The sequence below is a fragment of the Vanessa tameamea genome, chromosome 9 (assembly GCF_037043105.1).
Source record: "Vanessa tameamea isolate UH-Manoa-2023 chromosome 9, ilVanTame1 primary haplotype, whole genome shotgun sequence".
Lineage (NCBI taxonomy): Eukaryota > Metazoa > Arthropoda > Insecta > Lepidoptera > Nymphalidae > Vanessa > Vanessa tameamea.
In genome coordinates, this window is record NC_087317.1 from 12,862,182 (window position 1) to 12,890,085 (window position 27,904).

Below are 27,904 nucleotides of genomic sequence, written 5' to 3' on the forward strand. Positions count from 1 at the left end.
CAGTGCTGGTTTAAGACAGGACTTCGAAAAGAGAACCGTGGGATTGTATTTTTTCTTCGCATACCAACAGTCTCCACGTGACTTCCATCACATCATTTATAGATGCATTGTCATTCTTATAAGATTACCAAAACGTTAAAATAACACTATGATAATGGTTTTTCGTGTCAAACTGAATTTCCTTTTTTTAAACTTTATTCCGCGCGTATGTTATAGCCGCAGGTTCGCCTAGACTAATATAATAATATTTTAATGTTATTAAATCGACGGCGTACAACTCTTCTCTTTATTAGAAAATTGTTTTAAATATATATATTTTTTTAATAATTTAATTAAACTCAATGTAGAGTTATTTATTCAAGCTCTTACACAGTACTTAATTCTGGGTAGCAACTCTAAAAAGATCGGCGTTATTTTTTATTATGAAATCAAAAATATTTTCAGATGAAATATACCGACTATATAACAGATGTTTATTTAACGAAACATTTATTTTTTATTTATTTTTTCTCTTTGAAAATATTTTCCTCTTTGATGTCAAAATACCCTGGAACGATCCCGAGCTGTAGAGAATATATGTAAAAAATAATTCCTTTTATTAATTGTTTATAATATTTTATTATTTTATAATAATTTTGTTATAACGAATGCTTAAAGGAACGTGTACACGATTGAAGGAAATGAACGAATATGGTATGATCGGTCATTTTCAATCGATATCAAGATATACGATATTATTTCATGAAAAATGTTCTGATTCATGTACCATTGTATATTTATAAATTTCGTTGGTCTAGTGAGTGGTATTTAAGGATTTCTTGATTGGTCATATCATAACCCGAGTCAGATCAATAAAAGCTTAAGGGTGTATCAGTAAATCGTAAACAGCTCGGTGTATCTAGTACTAAACAATTTTTGGGGTTTGGAAAGTACCTAAAATCAATGTACTCTGGTGATGATGGATTGGCGTCCCATTATATTGTGTGAGCAAAGCAATAAACAGTGCATTTATGTGTAAGTAAACACTTTAGTACTATAATCTCCTATGCCATTAAATATTCTCCATTGTGAACCTGTGAAGTGTGACCGAATCGATTGAAGAGGGCACCATCATCATCGTCATATATTCATTTCATTCGACAGCTGCGATAGTCTAGTGGCTAGATATAAGGCCACGGATCTGGAGGTTAAGAGTCAAATCCCAGATAAGGCCGATAAAAAGTAATTGTGTTTTCATGTCAAAACATTCTCAATAACAGCCAGGAATCGGTAAGTTATAAATTAGTACACTCCAATTCCTCGGAGAGCACGTAAAGTGTTCCTGTGCTTGAACTATTTTCGGTCTTGGTGGATTTGCCGTCGCATCGGCTTAAGTGAGAGAAGGAAATAGAATAAGGAGCTCACCTGCGTCTGCAGAGACATCTGTTCACTATAATATATACTGCGTAATAAGCTGGTCTCCCGTGGTCTGACGTAATCGAAATCAGTCAGGATGATCATGATATTGATCTTGTCGTAATTGTATACGTACTTTGTACGCCTATAAACGTTTTTATAATTGAAGATTCTATAATCATTCCAATAATTAAGAAAATTAAATCACGTGAAAACATTATATTATAATAAGGATCATTAGAAAGCTTTTTTCTACGTATAATAAGGTAAGGGGATTGTTGTATTGTAAGCGCTGATGTGTCGCGTGTAATGGCGCCTCATTTCCGACTCTGATTCATTACCCGTGTCAAATCGTACCGACGGGATCATTTAGCCTACACCTATATATAATAAATCTTATTCATTGAATATTCATATAATACATATATATATATATATATAATATCCATTTCAACACCGTCACTCAGATTAACAAGATAGTTGGTCGATATTATGCAATATCTATAAATCTATACACTGAATAGATTCTTGCCATTTATATATTTAAGATCAATTCATAATTGGATAAATAAAATACAAATTTAATTAAAACATTTATTTTCCGTAGTGTTACACAAAGCGTAATCAATAATTAACTAACTTATACATCATACAATAATATGTTTTTTTTTTAATGAGGAATAAAGAAATTAAGCATTTTATGCCAAGTGCATCATATATACAATAATATTAAAAAAAAAAAAACTTCTACAACTAAGGCGATTCTATTTTAAATTGCTAATTAAATTTGACTAATTCTATATTTAATACAATTTAATTAAACTTATATTATTTCGATGTTTTAATCTATATGTTAAATAATATTACATATTTCGTAATCACATTACATATAATCATTCTATTTACATGAAACAGTCGCATATTTCCATATTTGGGCTCAATAAATATGGAAATATACGTCAATGTTAGTATTTATATTAAATATCTAATAGACTATACTGTTTTATAATATTTACAAATTGACTACAATTAAAAAAAAAATATTTACACCTCCAATCTAGAAATTAAATTATACAAGTCAAATTTATTTTCAATAAAACACACTACCTAAGAATATGTAACTATACAATACTATACATTATATTTACAATTAATTCTATTTTTTTTTATCTTTATACGGTGGTATTTATAACACAAACCAAGATTTTTTTTTATTATTTATTAGCTATAATAACAATTATTTATTATATATTTAACTACGAAAGAACAAATTGTATAATTGGATTATACGTTCTATTTCTAGATTTATATTTTCATAATTTTAAATTTGTATTATTGTTGATTATATGCGGTTCAACAAGTTAAATGGTAACTGATACATAATAACAAATGATTATTTATGAGTCGCACACAAGTAGTAATTTATACTATAGTCGCTTGATCGGATGTGATGTGCGTGCGACTGCGTAGTGATTCTCAAACGATGTCGTGGCAGGAGTTACCGTTGCCAGTTCGTGTTGTCTTGGTTGGCTGTGGTCGTCCTGACATAGCCTCGGAGTACGGCGGCGGACAGTACATCACCTGGACAGATATAACACATCTAATTTAATTTAGATATCGATTACTAAGTGTATAATTAAAAAAAAAATATGTTTACCTAATGTATATTTGTATAAAAACATATTTATTAAATCACAGTGTAATTAATTAAAACATTTCTTGTATAGTTTATGAATTTTTTATAATTCAAAATGCTTTATGTTAATAAGCGTTTTTTTTTTTTCATTTTTCTTATATGAAATAGTAAATTAGTTGAACGTAAGTCACGCAATGTGACTGGTTTATACTGGCTATTATTATTTTGTTCGACAAACATTTAAAATAACATTTCTGTTGAATAGCGAACGAGACACTTACTTCTGTGAATTTTAAAAGAAATAACGCTAAGTATCTTCCTACGTTTTACTCGGGTCTGAGTTATTTATTTTTAAAACGAACGCATTGACAATTAACGTCGTCCTTCTTTCTCCTTATAAAAAGTATGTCATAACAATTACATTACGGTTTGTTTTAATAAAACGTATAAAAGGATATTTCATCTCGATATTTTCATTTACAAAATCTTTATTAAAGGAAATATCGGCAAAAGACCTCGTACCAAATTATAAATAAATATTAGCTCTCCAATCAGAAGGCTCGCGGTGGCTAAACGTGATCAAACAGAAAATTTTAAAATGACGATATTGGATATTGTTTATGCTTGTTCAATAGATTTCGCTTTTATTAAAATATATACTTTTATTATAATATATTCAAATATGTTTTTAAATTGATTTGGATTTAGTCCCATTACTTGACTAAGGCCTCTCCCTTTGCGGTTCTCCGCAACCTTCAGCTCCAAAACCGGATATTTTGAAGCTAATTCCGTTACACTGCTCCAATACAGAGGCACATGTAGCAGAATGTCATTGTCTATTAACCAACATGTATATATAATTAACTACCTGAATCCTTCTTCGAAATTTAAACCTGCATACATCTCCAATTTGCTGCCTAGACGGTTGACTTAAAAAGAGCCTATCTCATTCTCGCCATAGGCTCTCCCTCTTGCTTCGTATTAAATATCATACAAATAGCTTCAGTAGTTTAGCCGTGAAAGTGCAACAGATAGGAAGACAGACTTTCGTATTAACAATATCCAGTACGGATAAAATATACGTAGATTGGTTCATATACTCGTAATTTATAACTTATTGAATTCCAACGACTGTTTCAGATACATGAATAATTTTGTAATATATCAAAACGTTACAAGCTCAGCTGGACGCCGTAATACCTCTTCAGTGTAAGGACAAACTCAAATGGCAGGAACCCATGTCGTGTTACAGATGATATATTTATTTCCAATAAATAAAATAAAAATTATAAACTTCCAAATATAAGGATGAAATCATTTTTGAATATATCGATCACAGTGGAATTTGGTTTTTGTAATTTATAAATTACTACCATAATGTACCAATGTGAGATCAAGAGAAATATTGGACATTTACAGACTTTGATTAATGGCATATATAGTAATACTAGCTGTCATCCGCCGCTTTGTACTAGCCCGTCTGGGTAAGTACCGACCACTTACCATATATTGTATCGCCAAGCAGCAATATTGTTCTAGTTTGAAGGGTGAGTGAGCCAGTGCAACTACAAGTACGAGAGACGTAGCATCTTAGTTCATCTATGTAAGAAATGGGTAATATTTCTTACAGCGCCATTTGCTTGTAAATAATAGTCGTAGATGTTAGGCATAAAAAAACTAGCATTTGTCTATCTTGCAGTTCAAGTTTGCTTTATACAAAGCTTCATTAATTTTGGTTCAGTAGTTTCGCCTCGAAAGAGCAACAGACAGACAGAATGTTTAAAAACGCCAACGCTATCATTCATTATCATTTAAAGTCAAAATTCAACCAATTATTAAACGAAATTCGATCACATCTCTCTATCTATCTGAGGCACAGATATATTTTTTATGGTTTGAGGTTCATTGCGTCCCTTCGTCATAAATAATATAACAAATGTACACAATTTTTTCTATGTTCACTTATTATGCTATGAAGGTATTTTTCGTTCATTCGAGTCGCGGCATGGTCTGCCAACGTTTATTATAAATATATCAGCCCGCAGAGGTCTTTGATCTGAACAATATTTCATTTTATAAGTTTCTCAATATACCCGCATAAACAAATAACTGATTGTGCTTTCTTTTGTATAGGTTGAATAAAGAAAAACTTCGATGCTCCGTGTAATAAAGATTTTTGTTCGCGCATCTAATTAGTAGAGTTCAAAGAAATGTATCGATGCATAGGATGTTTCAAGGTAAATACAGTTTTAACGATATACGTCATCAGACTTCAATAATACATTATAGTGTAGGAACAAAAGTGAATATAAATTTCCGACATTAAAAATAACGCGTCCATTTGTTAATACGTCAGTAATTAATAATAATTTCAGTGACAACATGTATTGTCTACTTGGTGTTTGTTTTATAATATTCACTTGAAATTTTGTTTCGTTACGTTAGGAAAGGCAAGGTGTTACGGCACAAGAAACTTGCTCAGTTAAGCTGGTCCCTTCACCTTGGAAATTAAGAACCAATAAAAAACTAGTCATACAAACAATAACAGTATGTTAAAAGGAATATTTATAAATTAAATTTAAAGTAAATTAAAAAATTATATTTAAAGTAAAATATTCAATATTATCAAGAAAACATTTAAAAGAAGATTTGAAAATATTAATTTTTAATTAAAATAATATTTGTATTCGTTATATCGTTTGTTTTTCAATTTAAGTATATAAGTAAGGATTATATGTAAATAAATAATTAAAAAAGCTTTTGTAAATATCTCGTATTTAAACAAATATTGTCTTAAATGAAAACGTTTTTGTACTATTTAAATATTTTTTAATAATAAGAAGAAATTCGAAATATTATTCGGAATAACTTTCGTTTACAAAATCAGTCCTTACAAATAAACTAAATGTACTTGATGTATTAGCCGAGATGGTCCAGTGGTTAAAACACGTGCATCTTAAACGATGATTACGGGTTCAGACCCAAGCAAGCACCGTTGAATTTTCATGTGCTTTTGTGTTTTTGTAATTCATCTCGTGTTTTACAGTAAAGGAAAACATCGTGATGAAATCTGCATTTTTCTAATTTCAATGAAATTCTGCCACATGTGAATCCACCGACCCACATTGGAGCAGCGTGGAGGAATAGGCTCCCAACCTTCTCCTCAAAAGGGTGAGGAGGCCTTAGCCCAGCAGTGGCACATTAACAGACAGTTACTTTAATTTAATGTTTTTTGTATATAAGTCTAGTCGGCTCAGTGACTAGAAGACGTAAATCATCAACAAATATTTTCATGTGCTTAATTTGTGCTCGGTTCCGTTGTGAGCTGCAATATCTTGAAATAATTGTGTGGGATAAAATTCTGTGTAAAATATCCCCTTGTATATTCCTAAAAATAGCCTGGATGATTATGAAAACATTATTTAATCATGCTCTTTAGGCTTACTGGCAAATGGGTAGAACCTGCTAAGTGGTCACCACTGCTTATAAATATTGGTACTGTAAGAAACATTAAACATTCCTCATATCACCAATGTACCATCAACCTTGGAAACTAACTAAACTAATGTTATATACCATGGGCCTGTACTTACACTGGCTCACTCACCTTTAATCAGGACCACAACTAAGTATTAATGGACTAAGTACCAAACAGCAGTTTGGTAGTAGAACATGATGAGTGGGTGGTACCTAATCAAAACGAGTATTCTTAGACATCACTAATCAATTTGGTTTTCAAATTATATTTTAAGAAAATAAATTTAAGAAGGTACAGTCTATTGTTGTACAGTTGAAACTTTTAATCTAATTACTAAAGATTACAGGAAGCTATTTTTAAATTTGAATACTTTATTAATATTTTAATATAATATTAGATTTCATAGTTGAGTTTCAGGATTTTAGGAAGGGCTTTGTGCAAGCCCGTCAAATAAATTTAAAACCAAATTAATTAATTATGTCTAATAATACTCGTTTTGATTAGAATTTGAGTCATAGTTATAGTTATTAATTAAAAGAACAAACATATACGACAAACGTAATTTCTTTATTTTACTAAAAGCTATATATGATCCGAATTTAAAAGTAGCAGATTCGATTCCGACATCTTGGCCATAATTGTACCCACTATTGTCGCACAAGCTTTACAGTTAACTAAAGCGAAAATAAACATATAAAACTTTTTTAAACAAAATGAATGGCAAATCTAGTTATTTATTTTGTGGAAACAAACAGAACACAATCACAAATTATTACCAATTAAATTTTCCAACGATTGATGCAATTAATAAAATTAACAATGAATTGAAAAACAATAATTTTCAATTAATTAATAATTATAGACCTAGTTTGTTTACATACATAAATATTATTAAATAATCATTAAATATTAAATAATAACGTTCATTATTCGAATAAAATATAGCAAGATATTACCAATTTCCAAGTAATATTTCTTGCTTCCCGATGGAACTTTCAATTATTCTGCCGTAGCTCGGGGCGCGTGATAAATTCTTAATAAGGTAGCTTGCAACCATCCGAGGAACTCGTGATAATGAGCAAAAGAACTAAGAACTCCCATCTTGTAGAGTATGTGGTTTGCTAAAATTATATTTGCTAAGGATAAGTATCTTATTTATAAGCACAATTTTTTAAAGCGCCTTCCAAACATGATACCTGAAAGTGGCGAGTCCCGATTGGACGCGGAAGGCTATGAACCGGGAGTTGAGAAGCGCTTCTGCAGGAACTGCTTTGTAACGAGCTCGTAATAAGCACTGATTTATCGAGAGCCATATGATCAGTAAAAGTTTTATTTTAATGGCATATGGGGCGAACCTCTGTTAGGACTTTCACTACCTATGGATATCAACAACATCGGAGGGCTTGCAGGTACGAGTCCGGTCTTTATGGAATGAATAGGCTCTTCTCTTGAAGGTTTTTAAGTCCTATCGATTTGGAAATACCGACGACGGAACCAAGTGCCACGGGGCAAGACGGAAAAGTATAATTTAACATTTTTATATCAAATGCACAAAGCCCTACCAGCAAGTTCGGCGTAGAGGAAACACGGCGTAGCGATAAATTTAGAATACTGCTTTTTAATAAAGAATGAATGAATCAAAGGATAATAATACGTACTTCCGTTGTACATTTCGTGTCATTAACGAGCTGTAACACGCAAACCCAGAGCGATGGCCGGTGCGCAACTTCACCTTTAGCAACAGGATCTGGTTTTTCGTTTTCATTTTACTTCAGTTCTATTGTGTAACAAACTGGACACTCACTACAGATTACGATAATTATACGTAAGTTATGCGATATTGATTGTAGTGATTATAAAACTTAATAGTTGTAAGCATCTAAATAGTGTACGAAAACTTGTTTTGAATTTATTTCCAGTGAGATACGTTTTGAGTTCTTACAGAATATCTCTTGTATTAAATCAAAAGCAAAGCGTTTTTGAACCGAGAATATTTAAACACTAGCAAGGTTTCGGAAAGTAGTCTCTAGCGAGAAGTAACGTAATGAAGAATGAAACACTTTATTACTAGTAAATAGCCTATTAGTACGAGTATTCTTAACATTAGTTTGGAAGGAGGTATAAGATCTAAATTTGAGAGTAAGCTTCGGGGATACCTCGATATTAAATTAATTGATGAAATTTTAATATTTTATTTGTTTAATTTAATTTTGTACACCACTGTTTTATAAAAGCATCAGTTCTATCCGCGTGGAATGCAGTCTTTGACACACTGAAGTATCACTGTTACTCAAATATAACTTAGTTTCTTCTGGATGAAGAAGCTTTCTAATGATGAGTATTATTAAAATCAGCAAATTAAAAAAAATACTTGGTGGTAGGGCTTTGTGCAAGCCCGTCTGGGTAGGTACCACACATTCATCAGATATTCTACCACCAAACAGCAGTACTCAGTATCGTTGTGTTCCGATTTGAAGGGTGAGTGAGCCAGTGTAACTACAGGCACAAGGGACATAACATCTTAGTTCCCAAGGTTGGTGGCGCGTTGGTGATATAAGGAATGCTTAATATTTCTTACAGCTCCATTGTCTATGGGCGGTGGTGACCACTTACCATCAGGTGGCCCAGTTGCTCATACGCGTATCGTATTATATGATCATCTATTACTCTAAAATCTAAATGGAAATCCAACGCAGTTAGTTATTAGCAATCTATCAGTTTGATTATTTATTTTAGAATATTATAACTATCGGTACATTAAAATTGGAGCGTGTATTTGTTCCAGTTAATATTAACGCTATGATAGTTAGTCTATGATATATATATCGAGCCGAGATGGCCCAGTGGTTAGAACGCGTGCATCTTAACCGATGATTTCGGGTTCAAACCCAGGCCGGCACCACTGAATTTTCATGTGCTTAATTTGTGTTTATAATTCATCTCGTGCCCGGCGGTGAAGGAAAACATCGTGAGGAAACCTACATGTGTCTAAATTCTGCCACATGTGTATTCCACCAACCCGCATTGGAGCAGCGTGGTGGAATATGCTCCATACCTTCTCCTCAACGGGAGAGGAGGCCTTAGCCCAGCAGTGGGAAATTTACAGGCTGATTATGTTATGTTATGTTATATATATCGAAATGTTTTTTATTCAACATGTTTTGTGTGAACTTCCCGCGTGACATTCTCCTAACTAAAAAAACTTAATCATATTCCTATCGAAATATGATTAAAGCTTTGTAGTAGGGATTCAAACGGTTTAATTTCAGCTGAATGTAGAATTTGCTTTGTCACATTATCCTGAAACATCCACGAAGCTCTATGTTGTCACGGTATACAGCACACTGTTGAGCTCACGTTCAATTGTTATTTAAGTTGAAGTGTTTTAGGTTATAAATAACTCCAGTTTGCTAAATACTTTTAAGAACGTGTGTATTTATATTTTAAAATATTAAGAATTTTCAGACGATAAAATAAAGTACTACCACACTGCTTTTCATTTTAGTTGTTCAATAGTTTTCTAAACGAAAAATTTAATAATAAAATAGTTGTTTCCATATGAGCACAAATGTCAAATGCTTTTCATACACGAGTACGTTTTAGAGGAATTTAATTCTAACTAAAATTCTGAACATCCATTAATTCAGCGACAAAACTGTCATTTGCGACTAGTATTCATTTTAACAATTTTAATTTCAATGCAAACGGCCACCAAGGAATAGTAAAAATTCTATTTGCAAATATTCGCATCCATTTTAAATTATATATTTATGCCGATTGGAGTTCAAGCATTTGGTCCCAGAAGTAATAGTGAAGAACATTTTTAAAATCATATATAATATCGGGTTTTATAACTCCTTTCGAATTTATCACTAGTTGTCCGTAGTTTAAACCTATGCAGTCCTGATGCGGCTTCCGCCCATCGACAATTTAAGAAGCGCGAAGTAAGTAAGTGTCAATTTAGTATAAAGCAAAGGCTATATATAATTATATGTTTAATTTTCTAAAGTATTTCAATATGTTTAATGATAATTTTCTTAACTATGTAACCCCAGAAGATTTTGTCGTCAGAAATTTTTTTTAGGATCTAAGTCCTTGGAAATTTCAAGTAAGCACACAAGGTTAATGAGTTTCAATTAAAAAATATATGTATTTCAAAATCTCTTACAATTACCAATATTCATATTTTACCTTGGATTCCATTGTAAAAAATCTGGATTAAATCCGTTATTCATATACTAGAAAGTCCGTATACCGTCGATCAATTGCGGTTGGAAGGTAAAGACTTAAATAGCGTGAACGAATGCTGCATTCATGGTATTACATGATAAAAGCTAACGACGAAGATTGGCCTTGTTCGACCAACCGATATAATACCATGCTCTATATAACTTCACATTTGCAGCATTTTCTGCTACGTGTTCGATACTCAAATTATAAAGCCTGGGTGCCATATTAAGAGGTTTCTAAAGGAACTCTCCTTAATTAAGCATAAATAGGCCAAGTTCGTGCTTCATCAAACTAATTAGTGTTGGGAGTAGTTATAACTAAAGTTTTATCAAGACCTGAATCTGTGCCGGTTTTGCACGAGATTTTACCGGACGTGATCTGGACATATTGGCGGCTTCGTTCATTTACATAATCTGCAATGGACTATATCAAAATTGAGAATATACATATACAGGCTTCTAGGTAAATAAATAGATTTCAATCTTAGTTTTAAAATTAATGAAATGTAAAGCTTGGTGGTTTGAAATGTGATCTATTTACATTAAAAACCGGTGGTAACCGGTTATAATCTAGAGTTTCTACCTGGTTATTTTATAACAACTTTTTATATTCTTTTTGATTTGGTTATAACTTTGTACAAATGACGTAGGCACTTCTTGAAGGATTTTGACATAGTACCAAAAAAAAACTGATCAAGTGTTAACAAACATTATCAAAACCATGACAATACTGGTGATTATATATGTATAAATAATTACCGGTAAAATATGTAATAACAGAGTTTCGTTAATAGGAGCAAAGAAGTATTTGATACACGCACTGTTATTGGCACGTAGTTACTAGGGGGTGTAAGTGGTTAGGGGAATGACGGCTTAAGAGAACGTCAAGCCGTTCGCCGTCATAATTCTCATAAGAGTAGATCTTACCCCCAAGATCCCCAAAGCGTTTAGGCGAATAGATAATTCATATCAAACACGTGTCAAGTGTCTCAAGTTATCAAGTGTTAATACAAATTTTATGAACTGGTATTCAAACCTAAGATTTTCGATTATAATTCACGTCGTGTACTTACGAGATCATAGCGTCATTTTACCCGATTACGGTGAGGCAGAAAAGCTTTTTATCTGTTCCCGTGTTGCTCCTGAGCTACTTATCATCTCTTGACAAATGAGGTGACATTAGCTTCGTCTTAGAGAACCGCGTATCATAGGCTATGACATGTTACATAAGATCCAACATGGCGGGAATAACCGGCATAAAATTTCAAGGAACAATGATAAAATAAAATTTCAAGCACCAAAGGTTTTTTGGAACTGAGGAATTATTGAAGAATTATATATTACATGAATAACTTCAATATAAATATTGTGTTCTCAGAGCCCAAGATACGGTACATTACAAGTTCAAATGCGGGCAAGTACTACCTGTCAGATGACTAATTTGTGATAAGCACAAATAACCTTGTGATCTTCGATGAAGAAAAATATTAAGAAATGCACGTATCGGAAGAAATTCTGCCACATCAAAAAACCCTGTAAATCTACCAATTATTATTCTGAAAATCGTAGTAGATTATGCTGTAAAACTTCTTCCAAAGAGAGGAGGTTTTTGTCCAGTAAGACATTTACAGAGATTTACTTTCGTGATTTAAACAACTCAAGAACATGCTACCAAAGCTTTTGGGATTGCGTCAATGTTATTTCTTTAATGATTAATAATTTATCATTCAATAGCAGTTTCCATTAAGATAAATGTTCAAAACAGCGAGACGTGAAATGTTTTTGAATATTTTATAGCAACAATTTTTTATTTGGTTGTTCCAGAATGATCTTTTGAATTTTCCTAATTTTTGTAACTGTACTACTATTTCACATTTTATCTCGCAAACTTTAACGGCAAAATGCAACTCATTTCATTTGACTTTCCTCACCTTTCTGAAAGCCACCCTAAAGTTCTCCGACAGGAACGCGTACAACACTGGATTTACGCAGCTGTTCATGTACGCCAGAACATGGGATACGATCTGGGCGGTCACCGTAAAGTAAGTTATATTGTACGCGTCCAGCGCCTTCACTAGCAGGATTATCTGGAACAAATAAAAATAATATAGCTGTAACGTATTAGGATTATAGAAGAAAATTTATAGAATTATTTATGGGCACATTAACAATCATCATAATTTGTTTTGATTGAATGATATATGTATAGTCCAATGAGCATCAAACGAGCAATTAAAAAAATAAGTGATAAAAATTGACTTTTTTTATCTCGTTAAATATATCGAAGAAATATAACTGTATTTTACTCGATATTTTCCTCGCCAACACAAGAAGAAATTTAAACACCGAATAATCATAAAAAAAACCCCAATGCGTTAGTTATGAGTCACGTGTTCTAACTAACATTTAGAATATCAACGGATAAAGGATAATCAACCTAAATTTAGTCTATAAATATATTAACAATGTCAGTTTCTGTCCTATTTCATTTTCGAGCACGTGACGGCCTGGGTCTGACACTTCGTACCCTTATAATTGTCTCGATAATAAAGATATAATGTTACTAATTTAGGAACCTATTCGTCTTGTAATGAAATGAAACTAGAATGTCTTTATATTTAAGGTGCTTAGGAAGCAATTTTACTGATACTATAGAAAATATCATTACCCAAATGTATCCTGTGTGACGTTTGAATTTCAATAAGCGCTATTCATAAAGCATATTACATATTTTTCAGTGTAAGTTTCGTTAGAGTACAATAAATTGTATTTGTCATAGTCTTAGAAGTTAAGTCATTAGGTCTTGTAGGACCCGAAGTTCTTGGTACAAGTTAAGTAACTATAATAAATAAAATAACAATGTCATTGAGTTTTTGTTGAAAAAATCTTAACTGCATCTAGAAGCTGTTGTTATTGAACCTGCGGCTGTCTCTCCCAACGAGATGGAGTTAGGGTCCCTTTGGGTTATGAGAGTGGTGTAATGGAGAGTGCACCTATGTTAGCTGACACACTTGTGGAATATAAATTCTCCTGCGCAGTTAGGTAGTGTCCGTTTAGAGTTGCCACCGTGATCGATACCAGCCAGGGGGACGTCACCATAGATGCATTAGATTACTTTTCCGTACACTTTTGCAATATATTTTCTATATGCATTTTATTTTTTATTTTTTTTTATGTTATAGGTGGCAAACGAGCATGAGGCTCACCTGATGGAAAGTGACTACCACCGCCCATGGACATCTGCAACACCGGGGGGCTTGCAGGTGCGTTGCCGGCCTTTCAGGAAAGAGTACGCTCTTTTCTTGAAGGTTCCTAAGTCGTATCGGTTCGGAAAAACCGCCGGCGAAAGCTGGTTCTACAGAGTAGTTGTGCGAGGCAGAAAATGTCTTAAAAATCGCGCTGTTGTGGATTTTCGGACATCTAGCATTGTATTTTATAACATACTTATAACTAATTACTCAAATTTCATTTTTACAACTCAGTTGGAATTGAGTTTTAAGAACATTATTCAGATGAAACAAACGCTTTTAGCCAGAGTCAACAAAGGTTTCGTTTTTGTTTTCCTAAACGAAAGGGGTCCAGGATTATCTTTAAATCCATTTCCATCAAACGATGTCAACTGCTCACTTTGGTCAAAATGATTGTTAGATTTGCAAATCATTAGTGCGAATCCAACATTGGCTAACCAATTAAACCCCAGTATTATGTATTGATTACAGTTTGTGTTAAATGTAAGTTTATAATTGAAGCAATTAGTGGTATACTAGTACGTACTCGTACTTTAATAGGTAGGTGGACTGGCAAAAGGACCACTTGATGGTAGGTGGTCACCACCGCCCATAGACAATGGCGCTGTAAATATATGTTAACCGCCATTGTGTTACCAAATTTGGGTCACCACCTAAGATGTGATGGCCCTTGTAACTGTAGTTACCCTGGCTCACAATGGAACACAACAATATTGATTAATTATGTTTGGTAGTAGAATATCCGATGAGTGGGTGGTACTTACAAGACGGGCTTGCATAAAACCTTACATTACATTAGCGGCCTGTAAATTTCCCACTGCTGGGCTGCGGCCTTCTCTTTCTTTGAGGAAAAGGTTTGGAGCATATTCCACCACGCTGCTCCAATGCCGGTTGACACATGCAGGTTTCCTCACGATGTGTCCTTCACCACCGAGCACGAGATGAATTATAAACACAAATTAAGCACGAAAATTCAGTAGTGCCTGCCTGGGTTTGAACCCGAAATCATCGGTTAAGATACACACGTTCTAACCACTGGGTCATAAAACCATTAAACCTTACCACCAAGTAAATCCATAGGTACCTATAAAAAAAAGTAGATGAAAATGATTATATCAATCTTTCTTGTTCGGATACTATTCCATGGAAAGTTTTTATTTTTTTAGTATCTATTTATAATTCAATATGACGTATATTCTATTCTAACCACAAGAGGACAAAGGTCAAATAAACAGCATTTCATTTTGATATTATCGGTCGAGAGCTTAAATAAACTATGATATTCGCTGTTATTGGAACTTTGGAAGTAATATTAACGTGGATATAAGTTGTTAAGTGTAATACTGTAGTATTATAAATAATTAAATATCAATCAAGAACTGTTGAAGTACACAATATAGCCGAACTATTAAAAAACACAGGAAATACTACGTATAATACTATGAACCTAAGGTTTGTTTACTGTAATTTAAGTAGATCAAGACGACAAAATAAACGGATATATTTCTCAATCACTAGCAATAATGTGATTATTTCCCGTGACAGATCAAGTTTTTTTAAAATAAAAAACATATTCATGCCCGTCTTAAATATTTTGCCACAGAAAATGATATCAATTAAAGTTTAAGAAATTATAAAAATATGAATTATAACAATTATTTCATATATAAAATAAATAGTTTCGGTTATATTGATTATGTGATATAATTAATTATGACATTCTATGACATGACATCATATCGGAGGCCAAGGTTACGCGCCAACATTCTTTATTCCTTCTTCGTTTCAAGTAGACCACAGATTATGAGGTACCGAGTTTTGAAAATAGAATCACTACATTTCTATGCATGTGTGTTTCGTTTCTAAATATATTTTATAGTAACGGTGAGACTTTGTTGTTCGTCTGTGTGTCATAATCGATTTTCTTGGTAACTATTATTGGTGTAGACATAACATTTTAATACAACATCCGTAAATGAAGAGGGATTATATTTAGCTCGTCTTATTTTAGATATGAACGTCAATTCAAAATAAATTTCAAAATGAATTATTTCACTTGAAAGAAGGGATTTGTGCAAGACCACCTTGGCCACTTAAACGTTCTAATGCCGAACAGCAATACTTTAGTATTATTGTGATCCGGTTCGAAGCAGCATGAACGGGTCATTGACACGGAGTAAATCCAGGGTGGGTCGCTAGTTTAATAATATTTTGCACAATTTTCTTTCTGTCTTTATTTTTTCTGTCTCCATAGCTTGTGTGCCAAATAAGACTGTTCTCATCCTTTATTTCTAGCAATTGTTTATCTCTATATAAACTAACTTTTGTTTCTTAGTAATCAGTTTCGAATTTATTAAACGATCGATGTATCAAATTTTGTACTTGATTAAAACTTACCCTGACTTGATAATTTAAGCACAGACTTCAATATTATAACGTATAACAGTCGATAATTTAGGTGAATTTAAATTTTCAAGGTTACCGCGGTGGTAAATAATTAATCTTACCGAGTTTTGGTGCCTAACCTGTAAACTGTTTGAGTTTAAAAGAATTTCAGCACAATTTGCCTTAAATAAATTTACTCTAAGGAATATTATTATATAGTCACATCAAATATATCGCATCATGACAGTTACATGAACCAAACAAAACAGCGTCTAAATACTGAGCATTCTGGTAGTATGTTGAATTCGCTGAGCACTTGCCTCTCAGACTCCTCACAGCACCAGCTGGAATAGGATCCAATATCACCGAAAAATGTTCAGGAGCCGGACAAACTGCTTTAGGCACTTACCAGATTAAGGGAAACCACTGCTAACTTTAAAGTTAAATTCAGGATGCTACTGAGGATTGCCTTAGAAAAAAATGTTTATCCCCGATTTACCGATCCCGGAGATTGAAGCCAAAATATACAGCTCTATAAACTGGGCATTATACCTACAGGGTAGTCACCAGGGTTTCAAACGATTATAATATATAAAATTAATTTTAAACAGAATATATCAGTCAACCCGAAATAGTGGAAAATCTAATAAAACCGAATTCTTTGTTATGTAAATGTGGTACCATTATTGTTTATATAAAACGAGTACAGTAGAAGGCAATTTGTCCTCAACGTTAAAGTCAAACTGTACATTCATGAACAGAAGAATTTAAGAGAAATTTATTATTTGATTCATTATAATTTTAAATAAATGCAAATTTATCGTTGTTGAAGGACCTAGCAAAACATTGTGAGGACGGCATGCGCTAGGCAGGCGGAAAAGATATGGGCGAACTTTTAGTATAATAGTAGTTTAAATTGCTATATGTGGAAATGATTGCTTGTAGTTGGCGAAATGAATGAGAAATAACAATAATGAGTTGTATGTATGGTTATGAACGAATGGAGAACTGGAAAGATCGACAAGGAAGATTAGGGTCCGAATGACCTTAAGAATATGTTTGTCATGAGTGCATTTTTTTTTTATTAATCTGTGCAGTATTCTTTAATTAATTAAAATTAATAATCTGTACAATGTTTTACAAATAAAAAACATTTCTCATGTTATGGATTGATAAATAAAAACAGTAGAAACCATTACTGGGAGCATTAACGACCTATTTTTTAGACCTTATCGGGCTGAGTTTTTATTAAAGATAAATTTAATTATATCTTCTTTTAGTATAATTTTACATTACAACACAAAGTAACTAATGCTTTTAACTCGCTTTTAGAAAAATATAATAATCGCTGTGTAATTAACATAGCTCTGACGGAAATAGATGTTGATCGTAATTTATCTTGTCTTTCAAAAGTTTCAAGTATGAATCTTTGTCATTTTGTGTTTAATAATAAAAACTAGTATTTGTCCGGTAGTCCAAATATGTCCTTGGTCATTATCTAAAATTGAATGAAAAAAACAAATGAATCGCATGGTTCTCTACTTTTATTTCCAATTGTCGTTGATAACAGCTACCGACAAATAAAGAAAAGTAAATTGATTGACAATAAAGGACAAAAAGCTACTGAACTGCTCTATCATTGCTTATTTATATAAAGATACTAGCATATTACATTTTGCTAAAAGCCTTCTCTGGAACGCGCTGAATATAATGGTATAAATTTCATATAAAAAAATTCAGCGCTTTTTGAGCGATATGCTTTCAAAAACAAACAACGGTCTCTTTAAAGAGAGATAGATTATTTATATTTAAATAGCCCTCATTGAAGAGTACACTTTACTAATCTAATGCAATATGATTCCAAAAACAATCTAAAAATTCATTGAGTTAGTTAGTATAATCGTTTTAATGTTAATATTCATTTCAAGATAAGACATTCAATATTAATGACGTAATATTTACGTAGCTGTAGCTAAACTGAATAGGGGTGGTTAATGTAATGAAAGGTACACGTCAGAATCCTTGGCTATTGTCGTACCGACTCAACTCAAATTATTTTATTCAATAAGAAGCATTACACTTACTTATTGATAGTCAAATTAAACACTACCACCGGTTCGGAAAATAAAATACCCTGACGAGAGAAGAACCGGCGAAAGAAACTTAGCGGGTCTTTTTTTGTCAATTTGATTATTTACATATATTGAATATGAATAGAAATACCCAGGAGGCGATCGTTTCATTCCCAAGGTGTGCTATCAATCATAAACTCACTAATTGTATAATCGAGAATTCCTTAACATTTTTTTTTTATTTGGCAACAGAGGCATTTTGCACGCTTTCTGGGATCCTGTTGACGAACCATATACATTGCCCCACAAAAGAGTTACTGACTCTGTGCAGTCGAGTAACAGGAGTAACAAGTTTGTGTTTGTTCCTTGTACCAATGCCACGAGTATCACAGCTTGACTCAAAGTTGAAAGGGAAAATATAATTAACCTTGCTAAGCAAACAAAAAATAGTTGATTAACATATACTTATTACTATTCAAAGATAGAAATACTACCATAGCTTCTATAAGGGAACACGTAGACCCCAGAGAAGGCATGAAAGAGACTCAGCGTATTATCTATTAATGTTTTAATAATCGTATAAAAAAAAAAAGCATGCAGATTTATCAATTTGAACACTATCATCTAAAAGTTCGTTAATTCAATAATTTGGCAACAGTTGCACTTTGACGTGTTTTAGAATTCTAATGTAAGCCCGTATAAATTGCTCCGAAAAGTCTTTCAGCGAGAACTTCAGAGGGAGCTTTATGCAATTGTGTAAGATTGTATTTGTTCAATGTTGTATGTCTCATAGTGCTTTAAAAAATCGTTATACCTTTGCCACATATATTAATTCGTAATATAGTATATTGAGCTTTAAATGACAATATTTATATTAAACTTAACTTAACCGAGATTGGTTACAGCACTGACAGCTCGTCAGCTCGTGACTGACAATATCGTCTGTTCAGAGACCTCTAACAATTAGTTTTTAGGTACAAATGAGTGCATGCAGGTTAAAACATTAGCAATCGAAAATTATTTCATTAAAATTTTAATTAAAATGAAGTTGTGAAATTTGTCAAAAAAAAGCAACTATAGTAAATCTTTCAGAAAAATGCAAGTGATGTGTCCTAAATAATCAAATTATTATCACTCCTTTATCCATTATCACACCTGATGGTAAGTGGTCACCACCCACAGACATCAGACGACATCAGCACTTAAATGGTCAATGTTCCACCAACTTTGTTAGCTAATATCATAACATCACCTTAGTGCCTGTAGTTTCTCATTCTAAGATCGACAAAAAGAAATTCAGACCCATAATTATTTAATTTTAAATATTGATTGAGATATTATCAAAATGTAAAAAAATATCCTTCGTGAAATTTAAACTCTTTATAATCGCTCCGCCCTTATATTTATACCACACTAAGACACACATTGACCTAGTTTCAGAATCATTAATTTCCTTTTATTTATTGACAAGATCACCCGTTTTGATGTAATAAATTTAATCAAGCACTCCGACTGTTCTTAGTTTATATTAACGATGTTTTAATCAAAGATACTATTAGATTTAATGTTGGAATAAATTCCATTCCATTTCATAAGTTATTTTTGTTCGTATTTGGCGAGGAACCGGAAACTTTTGCGCACCTAGAGCGTATATGTAGCTGGGGATGACGATTGGCTAGCGACGCTAATGGCTTGGCGGGTTGACCATGGGATGGGTGTTTCATCCACTTATCATATATTGCACCGTCAAACGGCTAAATTTAGGATTGATGTGTTCCGATTTGAAGGGTAAATGGGTCAATGTAACTTAAAATCTTAGTTACAAAAGTTTGACGGCGCATTGGTGGAATAAGGAAAGATTAATATTTATTAAACTTCCAATACAGCAACGCATCTGGGCAATAGTAAACCTACCTTACCTTCAGGTAGCCCGTTTGAAAGTCTGACTAGAAAATTGAAAAAGACAAAAAAAATTGCAGGGAATTAGTAGATGTCTGATAGTCTCTTAAATCTAAATTATTTTCACTTTACGAGCAAGTAGCATAAACCAAATTTACAGTATGGAGTAAAGTTAGGGAGAAATTAATTTACAACAAATTAAACCCTTAATCTAAAATAAATTGTTAGCAACAAAGTTATCTAGTAAATTACTATGTCATTTTGAATTTAATCTACCAGTCACCGGAGGGAGAGTTCCTTTGTTCGACTAATCTGACACGGCCATTCAAATGATCTGCAAGGTGTATGTCGGTGACGTTAAATAACGCGCAATTTCACTGACAAATAAACCAATTTTTTTACGGTTCATCGAAAACTTAAAAATCTAAACAGGTCCTGAAAGCTCGTTATGGCCGGAATGCCTATATTAATCCCCACCGAATTGTTATTCGAAGACGCAACGAATTCTTTGATTAAAATAATTTAGAAATTTATTAAGAGACGTTGCGGTTATATTTGTAAAATTTAATATATTTTCATGAAAGTGACGTTGGATTTGTGGTTGTAATAGAATGCCGTTACGCAATTGTTTGTTTTTGATTTTCTTGATTGGTAATTTGATATTAAGCTAATTAGTTTCTTCAAAGACTTCGCCTTGACGCTAACATAATATTACCTTAATAGCAGATTACGAAAGAATATCTACTGTACATGTTAAAAATGATCAACACTAGATTTGCTGACGACTGAATTTGGTACTCCTATTACGTATTACTTACTACTCTTACGTATTTCATGACGTCATTATATTTATGTATTTAATAATTTATATGACACATTTTGAATTATGTTACAATTTACATGTCTCATGGATTAATCAAATCAATCTCTCATGTCTTGATAGATATAATAACTTTAATATAAACAAGAATAAGTTCTGAATGAGGCTAACAATTTCATTTGATAGTATGTACATTCTTAGATTTATTTTAGCTTTAGACGTATGTAGCATACCATACATTAGGTATGAACGGTAGGTATGACAAGTAAAAACTCTTACCTGTATTGGGCACCAGCAGACTGCAAACACAACGACGACCACCACTACCATCCTCGTCACTTTTTTCCTCCCTCTTCTACTTTCTGCTGACACTCTACCTCCGGGTGCGCTCTTCCATAGCCTCGTGAGCATACACATATAGAGTACGCTAATAAGGGCCAATGGAATCACATAGGATGATAGAAAAAAGGACATTTGAAATCCTAATTTGCTGTAACCCTGTTCTTCCAGAAATACGCAAGAGGAATGGTTTCTATGGAAGTACGAATATTCTCTCTCGCCATGACATATTCCGACAGGAATAGCTGTTGTCAGAATCACAACCCAAATACAGGCTATTGCTAGAAGTGCGTTCTTCTCTGTTCTTATAGACATTGAAGCAATGGGATGCACCACAGCCATGAATCTGTCTAAGGACATTAGTACCAAGGTGTATACGGATGCATGGGCAGTAACGACAATGAAATATTGCACGACTTTACACCACCAGTCACCGAAAGGCCATCGCGGCATCACATAGTCAGTTGCAGTGAAAGGTACACAGAATATAACAAAGAGTAAGTCAGCTACTGCTAAATTTATTATCAGAAGATTGGTCGTCGATCTCATTCCAGGATTTGCAGCCACGACAAGAACTACCAACGCATTGCCAACTAGGCCAACGATTCCGATAAAACCAAAGAAGATTGGTACAACTCTGGACACGACCTTTTCAAGCAACTCGCCATTTTCAAACTCCGTACTATAGTTACATCCACCAACACTGGCGATTTCTTCGCTGGTGAGATTGAGGCATATGCTATAGAATTCGTCTTCCGAGGACTCCATTTTGTTGAATTTTAGACGATCATATTCAACTTATGCGTGCAGTTCTTGTTCGTATTTCGAGTGTTCTGAAACAAAAAAAAAAAACAATTCTTTAGGCATAGGAATAGGCTTCTAGCAAAGGTGTGTTATGTACGAGTTTCACGAGTGTGCTAAAAATATAAAAAATCGCTAATGGGTCAACACACCTATATATGTATTTTTATAGCTTTAAACAATCAAATGGATAATTTAATTTAATTCTGATTTCATTAATATCCCATTTAATAATAACCAAAAAGCGTGACTTGATAAATATATCAAAAAATACTCTCAATGTAATGAATAATGAAGAAAAGATTGGAAGCATAACATAGAGAAAGTTATGTGTAACTTCGAAGTTTATTAAATTTTGCCAGCGTCGGATGTTTTCAGTAACTTTGTTATATACGTAGCACAAGCCGGTTATTTGTTAAACTACACTCTTTGTCCTGGAAGTTACGCAACGTCATCGTCATTATTAAGTGATGCAACGCTTTGAAGCCTTAACCGTGGTTATAAAACATCGTGACACGTTGATGCTAAAATAAAGCGTTTTGTATGAAGATATTTTCAAGTAAAGTTGTGTTTATAAGATTTTAAATTAACATGGTTATTTTTATTACTAACAGTATTTAAAACGGGATATTTACCATGTTTTTTGTGTTCTCGTGAACAAGACATTCGTAGATAATGTCGAGTCTCGTGAACAAGACATTCGTAGATAATGTTGAAATATAGAGCTCCGCCAAATAAAATTAAAAAAACATGGTAAATATCTCGTTTCAAATACTGTTATTAATAAAATTGTGTTATTTTTGTCACTTATATAGATATTAAAAATGCCGCTTAAACTCTATAAAGAGCTCAACATTTTTGTATACATTGTGTAATGAAATTACCCAAAAAGCGTATCGTAGCTAAATATGAGTTATGTAATAGAATATACATATGTAATGTAAACGTTTTTTCTCAATATCGATCTTAATTTTCATTTGACGCCCAAAAATGACTGATAATTTTTTTATATGACGAGCACTCTGTGAATCAGCATCGTTTAGTTATAATGTATGTATGTTTATGTAAATCGATATAAAACAAATGAATTTGTTATTATTATCATTTAAGACGAGACAAAATATTTCTTATTAAGGGCTTAGTGCAAGCCCGTCTGTTCTTAGTTTTTAGGGTTGGTGGTGCATTAACGATGTAAGGAATGGTTACAATATCCCACCTGTGTCTATGCAGTGTGACTCCTTATCATCAGATGGCACAGTCCATCAGCCATCAGTTACGAGTATGTACTAACACAGACTAGTATAAACTCGTTTCATATAAAACATAATCTATGTTTGTATCTGTTGCTCAAATTCTCCACACGTGTATTCCACACGCTTTAAATATAATATGTTAATTATATTGGAGTTCATGTAATTCTCATTAAAATTTAATATTGACAAACTTCTGATTATATTTTGTTGTATGTTTGTAGTAAAGTAAAAGATATGTTTTATTTTAATTATGGTGATATTATTCTGACTGTTTATGGTCACATGTAGACTATTAAAGTAGCAGTCAGAGCATCTCCGTTTGTATCGATTTTGACAAAATTCAGCTCAGTTAAAAGTCGTAGGTACTATGATTATATGACCTCCCACGAAATCTAATATTTCCGGAGGGTAAAACCTTCCGGGATGTGCAGAAATAACAGGCTTTTGCCTCAAAACACAATTCCTGTATATTTTATAAATATATATTGTTACATTAGAGGATGGTCCATTATTTTTTTATTATTTAAATTCAATGATATATTTAATTCTTTGGAAAAACATATTGTTAATCTTATTGTATTGTAATTGTTAATGTACTAGTCGTTGCCCTCGGCTTCGTTCGCGTTTTAGGGGTTGGTTGTTATGTGCTAGGTAAAAAAAGTAGTCTATGTCCCTGGGAGTTCAAGTTTGCTTCATACCAAATTTCATCAACTACTGTTTATTGGTTTGGCAGTAAAAGAGCGACAGACATACAGACGGAGAGACGGAGACGGACAGAGTGAGTTACTATCACATTTATAATATTATATAGTATATTTAGTATAGAATTATAGATAATCTGTTCCAATGTTGGTTTGTACATTTACCAATCCTTCTTAACGGAGATGGCATTGTTAGGGGACTTGATTTTAACCAAGGAATACGAGTTTATATCATGGCAACCAACATAGATTTTTCATGTGCTTATTTTGTATTTATAATTTACTAGCGACCAATCACGGGCAATGCTGATACTAAATATACTACAGAATTTTTATTTTGTCATTAGACAATACAAACAACTATGTCCCTACATTTTAAATCTGTAATATCTTCGAAAATTCTCATTTAAATTAAGTGCTGTGAAGGGCCATATTGATCTATATTAAACTCAAACTCCTTTATTCAATATAGAAGCATTACACTTACTTATTGATAGTCAAATGTAACGCTACCACCGGTTCAGAAAAAAAAACCCTGACCTGAGATGAACCGGCGAAAGAAACTCGGGTCTTTTTTTATGCATAATGTATTCAAAGTACTTAATTGGATAAGGATTAATGCAGTATTGCGTACAATCGCTTCGTAAATAAGCAATTATTTCTCGTAAAAAGTAAAAGATAATAAATGGTTATTGTTGGTTATCCTTAAGAGATAGACTTACAATACTGTAGTACATTATTTTGATCTATCAGTTTGCAATTTTAGCGCAAAAAATTGTTTATTTACGACATCACTTCAGAAACCTCTAAAATTATCAGTGTTTCTCCACTATATTGTGCATGTATTATACATATAAACCTTCCTCTTGAATCACTCTATCTATTAAAAATGCATCAAAATCCGATACGCAGTTTTAAAGATTTATACATGGGGAGAAACAGACAGCGGGAGCGACTTAGTTTGATACTATGTAGTGATATCATACTCTGTGTCATCGTGAAGGAAATCGCGGATGAAATCCACCCATATGTCTTTCCCGCTACCCTGCATGGAACAGCCTAGTCAACTAAGCTCTAAACATTCTTTGCAAGAGGTTTTTGTCCAACAGTAAGTCATTCACAAGCTGTTCTATTTCAGTGGTTATCTTTTTACTAATTTCGTCTTCATTTTGTTGGTAAATCGATGCATTTTTAGTTTCCGAAAAGGCGTCATTAAAGTCAGTGCAGCTTTTATCTTAATATGTCAGAAGCTTGAACAGATTTTTTATGTCTTGAGACGTGAATTCGAATCGAATCTCTAGTGAACTGTAATGCAATCTTCTAAAAGGTTTTCGTTCACTATTATGAGTCGTCTGCGAGTTGAAATAAAATGATGCACCTGTGCATAGCGAGTTTATATGGTCAAGAATGAAAACTAATGAACGAAAAATATACGTACTGGGTTTTAAATTTTAATTCACCCAAAAACGCTCTAATGAAAAACAAAAAGAAAATACATTTAAAAAGTTAAATAAAGATTTTAGCCGACTTCATAAACGAAGAAGGAGGTTGATAATTAAAATACTGTTAAGTAAATGCATATATTGAAACGTTAATTATTATCGAACAGCTTCTGCAATCTCAGTTCAATGTTTTGACGTATAGCCTATTCAAATCGAAGTAGGAATAAATATTAACAAACGCCATTTTTTCGCAAATCCATAGGCAATCATAGATTAATCAAGCTCTCGACCAATGATATCGCGTCATTTGCTGTCAACTGTTGTTTATTTGGCTTTTCTCCTCTTATGGTAGGAATAGACTATATAATGTACTCTCTTCTCGTGTGAGCGGCGGCAACTTGTGTTTCGTTAGTGCGACGCACTTTAAAATTATCTAGTATAACGATTAATTATCCTTCTCCTACCCTACAATAATATCACTCATCCCTTGGCTCATGTTCTTCAAATGTGTAAATGTCAAAGAAGGGCTCCCAAAAGGAAAAGTATCTTCAAGAGTAATAGCCTGGATTTTGGGGTAACAAGCCCCCTTTCTATTTACCTTAATACAGGTCACTTATTTCTAACTAATGTAAATACATATATATTTCTTATTATGATAAAAATGTTAAGCTATAATAATATAGTTCGTTTTACATAGTATATGCATCATGTACAGACAAGAGTTTTGATAGTTGCGGCGGAGAGACGGAATAATATAGGAGACAAGAACGGCAGAGAGCGTCATGGCATAGCTATGATCCAACGCGTGTCAAACAGATGTTCACATCAAAAAGCGTATACTTCCAACATATAACGTAGTATAAGTATATATGAACAATATTAAACAAGAGAATAATTATTTAAATAATTGTAACCTAAAGGTCGACACTACAGGTTAAATATATATATAAACTTGAATCCTTCTAGCTGTAACTCTAGCAAACTATTTATATTAAATCGTAATACTCTATACTTGGAAGAGCGATTAATTTTATTTTTGTGTCAGCCACTTTTAATAATGTTGAATATTCTTAGGAAATAAATAAATCGAAATGCTTAGGGCAGGATTGATGGAGTCAGAAGGCGGAGTAATGGGCATAAACGACTACATTATTGGCTTCTGCGGCGATGTCAGTCGTCCAATTTCTCTTCATTGCAAATCATTTGGCAAGCCATGTGGCATAAGCGTAAACGTCCCTCACATTAATACCAGATTCATATTGGAATCTTTTATACCAGATTATATAGAACTCAGGAAATAAATCAATCATATCGATATTATCATTGTTATACAGCACCGTCAGTAATCAAGTAAACATTTAGACACATATCAAGATGGTCGCCCTCAGTTCAAACGAAAAATAAAGAATTTTATTTGCGCTCATTTCTAATTTTAAGATATATTTCATTAATTAAATAATAGTTAAAGAAATGTATTATACTTCTTATATCTAATTATTGCTTATATTTAATGAATATTTTTAATACATATTGTGCAATATGATAGCGCATAGTGAGACCTGTAAGTAGGACTTTTGCGTAGATCATTTTGAAATGTAATTTTGTTGTAATATTGTATCTACTGTTGGTTGTCCTCAAAAATCAAAAATCAAAAATCTTTATTCAATATAGAAGTGTTTACACTTGCTTATTGATTGTCAAAAATCTACCACCGGTTCGGAATTTAGCACCTCGGACCTGAGAAGAACCGGCGAAAGAAACTCAGCGGGATATTTTTTTTTTTTTTCCATTTTGCATGTACAATAATAATTATATTTTAGTTATGTCGTCGATTATGAAGAATTATTAACTTAGATGATTTTGTTGTATCTGTGGGGTGTGAACGCCGTGGCATAACGAGTCACGTGATCGGAATCGTTTGAAGGGACAACTGTTACGTACTGAATTCTTTGGAGAGCGATGAGTCGGAAGCTAATTATTATTATAGAGAGCGATACAGTTCGGGCCTTCCAAACGGGACCGTCGATTCACGCAACTCGGATAGTTGTAATATACCTAAGTACTTTATAATTTGTGATTGCTGTTTACCTACATAAAGTACAAGAATTGTCATATTGTATCGTTGTGGTTAATTGCCTGAGACCTACGCCATGAACCCTGTACCAGAAGCTCCTACCGATGACGGGCGTGCCGCTGATCTATTGCA

General features: G+C 32.9%; 1 protein-coding gene across 1 annotated transcript; it reads right to left on the reverse strand.

Moving 5' to 3' along the window:
- Positions 1–2,396: 2,396 nt before the first annotated feature.
- Asta-r1 (Allatostatin A receptor 1) lies at positions 2,397–22,332 on the reverse strand. The gene is made up of 3 exons (XM_026642185.2): positions 21,442–22,332; positions 12,670–12,825; positions 2,397–2,976 (listed from the first exon to the last, which is right to left on the reverse strand). The coding sequence occupies exons 1-3, from the start codon at positions 22,267–22,269 to the stop codon at positions 2,872–2,874; spliced, it is 1,089 nt and encodes a 362-aa protein (XP_026497970.1). The 5' UTR covers positions 22,270–22,332; the 3' UTR covers positions 2,397–2,871.
- Positions 22,333–27,904: the final 5,572 nt, after the last annotated feature.